We start from the raw sequence: 8,210 nt of genomic DNA, 5'->3' as shown, positions 1-8,210 counted from the left end.
CTGCAGCAAGTCATCCCCACAGCCTGGCGCTTCACGCCTCTCCTGCCCTCATCTGCAGAACGCCGCTTCTGGATTGCGTGATCTCGCAATCCTGACCGCCCCTCGCTTCTCTAGCCCAGGCTGTCAGCCCCTCCCCCGTTCCTGAGCCCATCCTCACTAGTTCTCTAATTTCAGAGTTGGGCGGTGCGAGCTCCGCCCCCGGTTTCCACACTAGGGAGAACTGGAGTGGTGGGCGGGGCGGAGGGGAGGGAGGGGCTACCAGTCCCCCTCAAAAGCTGCTACCGCTGGGAACCCCTGGATCGCTCAGCTCGAAGGAGAAGCGAGAAGCTCGGCTTACCGTCGTCGGGGAGGCTTGCTAAGGGACAGCAGGAATTCTGCCCCTCCCTTCCAGGAGCGCTTTCCCACCTGCCAAAACCCCTACACAGGTAGGACATCGCTCCTGGGTCTGGGCTGCATGGGGCGTGAGGTTTGTGCGCAGAGCAGTGGTGTTTAAATAACCTGTGCATGTTTAACCATGCTTCGGTTTATTTTTATGGGAGTGGAAGGACAGCACTTTTTATTGTTTTTGTTGTAGCCGTGTGGCCAGTTATTCCAGAGGGAAGACTTAGTGATGGGGTCTGCAGGGGTTGAGGAGGGTGTGGTTGGCTTAGAAATGATTGATGGAGAATGCGAAATGGCAGGTTCGATTGTCTTTGGACAGGTGGCATGGCCTCCCTGCCCACTCGAAACCCCGGGGACACTGACCTGTCTTCTGGGCTGCCGCCTGCGTCTGCAATTCCAGCCAACCAGAGCGCAGAGGCGTCCGCGGGCAACGAGTCGGCTGCGGGCTCGGGCGTCCAGGCCCTTACACCCTTCCAGAGCCTGCAGCTGGTGCATCAGCTGAAGGGACTGATCGTGCTGCTCTATAGCGTCGTGGTGGTCGTGGGGCTGGTGGGCAACTGCCTGCTGGTGTTGGTGATCGCGCGGGTGCGCCGGCTGCACAACGTGACCAACTTCCTCATCGGCAACCTGGCTTTGTCGGACGTGCTCATGTGCGCCGCCTGCGTGCCCCTCACACTGGCCTATGCCTTCGAGCCACGCGGCTGGGTGTTCGGCGGTGGCTTGTGCCACCTGGTCTTCTTCTTGCAACCGGTCACCGTCTACGTGTCGGTGTTCACGCTGACCACGATCGCCGTGGACCGCTACGTCGTGCTGGCGCACCCTCTGCGCCGCCGCATCTCGCTGCGCTCCAGCGCCTATGCTGTGCTGGCCATCTGGGCGCTGTCCGCGGTGCTGGCCCTGCCGGCCGCTTTGCACACCTACCACGTCGAACTCAAGCCACACGACGTGCGCCTCTGCGAGGAGTTCTGGGGTTCTCAGGAGCGCCAGCGCCAGCTCTATGCCTGGGGGCTGCTGCTCGGTACCTACCTTCTCCCTCTGCTGGTCATCCTCCTGTCATACGTCCGTGTGTCCGTGAAGCTCCGGAATAGAGTGGTCCCGGGCTGCGTGACCCGGAGCCAGGCGAACTGGGACCGCGCGCGGCGCCGCCGCACCTTCTGCTTGCTGGTGGTTGTCGTGGTGGTGTTTGCTGTCTGCTGGTTGCCGCTGCACATCTTCAACCTGCTTCGAGACCTCGACCCGCGCGCCATAGACTCCTACTCCTTCGGGCTGGTGCAGCTACTCTGCCACTGGCTCGCCATGAGTTCTGCCTGTTACAACCCCTTCATTTACGCCTGGCTGCATGACAGCTTCCGCGAGGAGCTGCGCAAATTGTTGCTCGCCTGGCCCCGGAAGATAGCGCCCCGCGGCCACAGCCTGACAGTCAGCGTGGTCATTTGATACCCGAGTGCCAGACCTCGGTTGAGAAGCCTCAAGACCTCTGGGCTCAGAGATTGGACTGGAGTCCGTAATCCCAGCTCCAGAGCTAAGACAACACAGGTCAAGGCTTCCAGCCCAGTTCTCTTGTCTCGCTGTCTCGTTCTTTTGTCTCTGTAAAATGTTTAATGGGCTTTGGTGAGGAGGAGGCCCAGAGAGGGAAGAGGACTTATGATGTCTTTTGCACGCCCTAGAAAGCCAATCAAAATCTTTCTCACGGTTCAGAAAAGTATTTGGTTCTGGTCTTTGCCAGCTTTTCCACTTGTTCAGTGGTAATGAAGAAACACTGGGGGTGAGATTTAAGATGTTGTTGGACTTGGTAATGATTTCCAATTTACCTTTTAAAAGGGGCCCAGCTGAGATCTAACCCCTGGTACTGTCTTGTCAGTCTGAACCCTTGAATCTTACAGATTGTGTCTAGGATTTCCACATCTTGTCAATGAGACTTTTATGCACCAAAAGTGTTTTGTTTTAGTGCAAGACTGCTTGAATTTATGGTACAAAACCACTTACAAATGGTCTTTCAAAAGGCTTTGCTTCTGTTTTCCCTCCTGTTTCTCCCCACTACCATTTTAATATGAGGAGATGAATTAGTCAATGAATAGAGAGCTAAAGAGGAGAAGACCCAGTTCACTCAAGGAGATGTGTAGCTGTGCATCAAGACAGACATACTGTGTGTGTGCGCACGTGTATGTGTGTGCATACAGCTAGTGTTTGCCACAAAGCAGCACTCATATGTTTGATTTTCTGAATGCTCAGTGTAAACTGTGTGTCAGAGCATTCACCTGCATCCTCTAATTGCTCAATTGTAACAAATCAACAGCTGTCATCTGACTGCTCAGCACCTGCTCCTTGGAGACATTCAGAAAATATTGATCCAGAATACAAGGACTAGTAGTTTACCTAAAGACAGTGTAGAAACATACAATGCCTCCCATAAGATTTTAGGTCCAACATTAATTGCTTTCAGGGTTAAAGAAACCAGTGAAGATTACTGGGCGGGACACCAGGCTGATCGTCATCACTTCAGCCTACTGAGAGTTTGGTTCACGAGGCCAAGAGCTCTGGGACAAGGGTCTCCACCATGAATTTGGAACAGCACCTGGAGCAGTCAGGGCAAGAGCCTTGGGGAAGTGCTGCACAATATCTAGCTGTCAGGTCAGCCCCTGTGGTATGTACGGCCAGAACTAGCATCTGCAGCAATATAGTCACCATCTGTAAGGTTCTAGTACTCCCCAGTTCATTAAATAGCAAAATCAGTATTCCCCCACCTTATTTCTATTCACTTAAGAAAGGAGTTCAGTGCTGGAGATACAGCAGCACATCACCTGCCTGACAAGCACAAACTCCTGAGTTCAATTCTTCGTATGAAAACAAACAAAAACAAACAAAGAAACAAAAAAGTTTCTTTCACCCATTAAAGTGCTCTGAAAAGCAAAGAAAAGGAATAGTACTGGAATGCAAGGATTAAATCCTGTTAAACCAGCGTCACCTATGATGGTGGAGCAAGTTTTCTTGATTGGCAACCATAAGAGTCTTTAGTGGTTACAGGGTAAGACATTTTGCAGAGCGGAGAACAGCACAAGGACTGGGAGAAAAGAAAAGGCAAATTAAGGTGGGAGATGGAAATAACTTCTGGCAGTGGCACTATGCTGATTTTGAACTTTATCCATGAATTGGAGAACAGAGAATTTTTATTCTAATAATGTAGCCTATCTCCACAGCATACTGTCACAGCATTAAGTCCACTGTCCTCATGTGAGTGCATTTCCTAGGTGTCCTGTGTTCCCAAAGCACCTGGACTTGATTGGAAAGTTTAGAGCTGGGGTCTTCTTTTGATGGGTACTTATGGAGAGTGTAGGAGATAGTGGGAAAGAATGGGATGAATGGGGAGAGATCTGGTTAATTTTGGTAACTTCGTTGCGAGGGTTAAGTCACTGGTTCTCAGTCTTGGCTATTCTTAGAATCACCAGGGAGCTTTATAAAAACACTGATTCACAGTCCTAATCCCAGAGATGACTTGAGACCTGGAATGACTTGGGTCCTGGGAATTCGCACTTTTTCAAAGCACTTCCACTGATTTGCATGCAAACTTACGTACCTTAAGAATTATCCCTTTTTAAATGCATCTGAAGAAAGCTTCAGTTGTATCTGCTAAATTGTTAAGATCTTGGATTTGAATTTGACACTGACTTTCATGTCAAACTTGGAGAATACTTTTTCACTGATCGGATGATACCTGCTAATGAGTAATCCTTCACATAAAGGGAAGTCCTTGTGATCAGAATATACAGGTAATCAAGTTTCCTCATATATTCCTCTTGCAGGGTACTACTGTATAAATCCGACTGGTTTAGAAGAAACATATTCATCTTTAGATTATAATATGAAGTTATATGCTATGAATGATTTCAAATCCTTGTAGTCAGAATGTTAAAAAATTAAAACCTTCCCTGGCCAGCTTGATTTAAATCCATATCAATTGTGAGAAGAAAGTATCTCCATGAATTAATTTCTGCCACCCACTTTCCTCATGTCTATACATCAGACATAAACATTTGTGTGGACTTTATGGAGAGCCTAAAAAAGAAGAGAGTTATGTTAGGCTTAGAAAGATCATTACAAATTATGAAAATTGGCAAATGAATAGCAACTAATTAATTGCTACCCCATTGACATCCATTTAGGACGAGTTTGTAAACCAAACGACTTGTTTTTTAAAAGTTTCTCAGAGAAGAGTCCCAGAGAAATCCTCAGAATATTATTTTTGGTAGGAAATTGTATTTCATAATTCGTTTTGGTGCCCATCGAGATGTGTGTTGAGCTCTGTTCCTGCAGGGATTCAGACAAGAGCAAAGCTGGGAACTGGGCCAGTTCTGGGACTTGGCAGCCGTCCTTCCCAAGGCTGACAGGGGATTCTGTAATCCTTTTTGCAAGCATCATCATCAGGTCTCACTTTTGGCAGCCTGTCAATAGACTTATCTCACTAAATCAGCAGAGAAGTGTTTCAGTATGTGTTGGCAACAGTTACCTGGAAAGAGCAACTGTGAGGGATGCTGAGGTAATAATCTTCTAATTGATGTAAACTTTTTGAGGTTTTGTTCTTTTGGATTTTCAGTCTTCTCTTATCTGTGGTAACATTTTTATTTTTATTTGCTCCAGTAGGTTAGTCAAACACCACTGTCTTTTTTTTTTTTTTTTTTTTTTTGCATTCCTGGATATCTAGTTTTTGTATTTATTTATTTATTTATTTTTGCCTTTTTCCTTTTTATTGGTACCAGGAATCGAACTCACGATTGCCTGCTTGCAAGGCAGGTGTTTATGCCGCTGAGCTAAATCCCCAGCCCTAGTTTTTGTTTTTAAATGCATGTAAGGAACTGATCTCAAGGAGATCCAGGCAAATTCAGCCCATCCTCCATGGAGGAGAGGTCGGGAGCACCTGTGTTTCCAAGGCAAGTCCTTGTCTGATTTATCTCCATGAATTCATGTCTTTGCTATGTGTGTAAGCTGCTAATATTGCCAAGACACTGTGTGAAGCTCCTTAGATTGGCATTTGAACTGTGTTGAATATATTGTGGGTGCTCAATAAATATTCACATACCTGAAGAATTTCCAGAGTGGAATTAATAAGCCAAACCAGTTGTACCCATGAGGTAAATAAGTTCAGGATCAAATTAAGGAGAAAAATCGTGCTAAGCAAACATGCTACTCAGTCTAGGTTTATCAAGTGTAACTAATAACAGAGACACACTGTTCATTTTGGGTCTTCTATGACCTTTGGTTCCCAACCTAGTAGTAACAGCATTTCAATATATGGCACCAAACTGTGTGCTCCCCAAAATGGCTTGTGTTGGGTCTATCAAAATGAAAGTGTAGGACTTTATGCTTAATTTTTATATTATCATGAATATGGGTAATCATTTTAGGATTAGCACTTCATCACTTATGACTTGGGAAATTCTAAAAACATTTCATATGTGGGTATATAAATACAGTCTAGAAGATTCCAAAACATTCATAATAGTCATAAAGGAGATTTTCTGGTACATACAGAGTATGATCAAACTACGTAGTGACTGTTTAAATTTTAAAAATGTATTTCAATAAAAGACATTGCTATTAATCTCTCTCAGAATACCCCTTTTCTCTTCAAATATACTAATATTTTCCTGTAATGAACTTAAAAAATATTTAAACATGAAACTGCAGTTTTTGACCATATCTAATATAAAGTACCACTTAAAATGGATTTATGGACACATTTTCAAGAGGCCTCTTTCACCTTCAACTTGAGATAAACTAGTATACAGATGTCGAAAAACATTTGAACTGGATGGAGTTACAATCGTGATTTATTAAAAGGTCAGACACTTCCAGTTAGAGTTTGAAAGCAGAGTTGTATTTTGACAGCCAGGTCTGAGTTCTTGCACCAGAGTTTTTAATCATTCTTCTCTGCTTTTCAGCTCAGTTCTTCTCGTTTCCCTCTCTGCCTCTGTTCCTCCTTTTCCTCTGCTGTCTCTCTATATTATCTATAAATCTCTCTTCCGCGGAGCCCCTTCTGTCCTAATGCAGAGGAAGTGATGGCGTATGAGACCGTCTCCTGGCTGGTGCTGGTAGAGGATGTGAGAGAGGGCCTGGCGTGTCCACCGCGGAGGTCCCGCTGTCTCAGCGTGCTGCGGGATGCCGCTCACTGTGTTTCTTGCCAAGTGTGGGATCTGAGACACACTAAAATTAGTAACTTCAGAGGCAAGCTCCAGGCTAAGGTGCACAACACAAGTTTGTCCAGAATCTCTGTAGGACCCTTACCTTGATAAATCTCACCAAGGTTCTCTTAGGAAGGTCCTCACAGTAAAAATATGTTTGCTTTTGATGTTTGGTACCTGTTGGTAGAATAAAGCAATTGGAGCCAGAAAAAGGAAACATCAAAGGATCTCTACTTTTAAGCATTCCCTGCCTTCCTCTATTCTCACAAAATTCTCTTCTTGCCTTGCTAATAACCAAATCCCCTAATCACAGACCCACCTCCTTCTGGAGTGAAATCTAATGAGGAATGGAGAGCTACAAGGTGCATTCAAAACATATGGTGAGTGTTTAATAAAAAAGTTGTAGTAAAACAGACATTGTCATTAATCTGCTTTGTAATATTCTTCCCCACCTTGCTTCAAACACATTCACCTCACTTTCTGAACCAATTCTAGGAGTCCTCTTTTGTGGCTTCATGAAATGTGATAAAAAAAAAAAAACAATACAGTGAATACTGCTGTTGTGTGCCATCCAATGGGAAGGCTGGCTCGTTAAAATACTGGGGAGTGGCGTCATCCACCTTATTCACCAGATCTGGCACTGAGTAACTTCTGGCTCTTCCCAAAGTCAAAGCAACCATGAAAAGCAAACATTTTGAATGGATCCAGGACATCAAGGCAGCCACCACAGTGCAACTAAAGGACACTGCACAACTGCTTCAAGAGGCTGTAAGAATTATGGGTTAAATGTGTTCAAAGAGAAGGGGAATATCTTGAGGTGGATTGATACCAATCTGTCTTTTATGCTAATAAATTTTAAACAACATAAACATTCATTATATTTTCTGATCACATCTTGTATGCTGCCACCACTCTCCTGGACCCACAGTTATCCCTAGGCAATTAAGAAAAAAATCTTGGTGATCTGGAGAATTAACAAAAAGGTTTCAGGTTTGAAATCTTCCCAGCCTAGAACACTGCAGTCACATTGGCTCTCCCCTAGTGGGCTGGCCAAGTCTCCTGGGTAAGAGGCACCGTGTGGTAGTATAACATGCCGATGGGTTTTCAGACATTTCTCCTGGTCTAATCACTGTGGGGTGTGCCCTGCCATCCTCCACCACTTCCTGACCCTCCAGTAGCCCCGTGTTTATGTTTGTGCATATCATCCTTTCTTGGGTCTCTGTATGAGTTCCTGCTGTCTGGCATTTCTGAGGGGCCGCATGCCTCTGTGGCTGACCTTGTAGACTAAAGTGCCAGACTTATGACAAGGTGCACCAATGTGGATGCCATAGTCACTGGCCCGTGGTTCCTGGAAGAGTGCAAGTGCACAAAGGCACAAGAGCTGCTGTGTCTTTATTGGATAATTCTTACACAGGGTGTTATCTCATATTTACATTCTCACCTAGTGCTGTAACCACTGTGTGTGTGTTTACCTGCGCTACGTCATGGTTACATAACTGTATCCTGCTGTGTGCTTGTGTTAGACTGCAGGGTCACGTTCTCAGGTGTCCTTAGATGCCTCTGAACTTTGAAGCAGAGTTAGTGGGTCCCCCCAGAGAGCTAAGGGAGTGAATTGTTTAAGGATAGACTCCAGGACCCAACTCTAGTCACAGG

At 45.6% G+C, this 8,210-nt stretch overlaps 1 protein-coding gene across 1 annotated transcript; it reads left to right on the top strand.

Moving 5' to 3' along the window:
• The first annotated feature begins 229 nt into the window (after nucleotides 1–229).
• On the top strand, nucleotides 230–5,463 carry Prlhr (prolactin releasing hormone receptor). Its single transcript, XM_003479314.5, has 2 exons — nucleotides 230–425; nucleotides 701–5,463. The coding sequence occupies exon 2, from the start codon at nucleotides 706–708 to the stop codon at nucleotides 1,816–1,818; it is 1,113 nt and encodes a 370-aa protein (XP_003479362.1). The 5' UTR covers nucleotides 230–425; nucleotides 701–705; the 3' UTR covers nucleotides 1,819–5,463.
• Nucleotides 5,464–8,210: the final 2,747 nt, after the last annotated feature.

Source organism: Cavia porcellus, unplaced genomic scaffold, assembly GCF_034190915.1.
Source record: "Cavia porcellus strain 051 isolate PalLab524CR breed Dunkin Hartley unplaced genomic scaffold, mCavPor4.1 scaffold_2, whole genome shotgun sequence".
NCBI classification, from domain to species: Eukaryota; Metazoa; Chordata; class Mammalia; order Rodentia; family Caviidae; genus Cavia; species Cavia porcellus.
The sequence above is the reverse complement of the archived record's forward strand: the minus strand, read 5'-3'. Positions and strand labels throughout refer to the sequence as shown.

What these genes read in the sequence shown, in the direction of transcription:
- Prlhr (XM_003479314.5), top strand. Translation starts at nt 706, where the DNA reads ATGGCCTCCCTGCCCACTCGAAACCCCGGGGACACTGACCTGTCTTCT.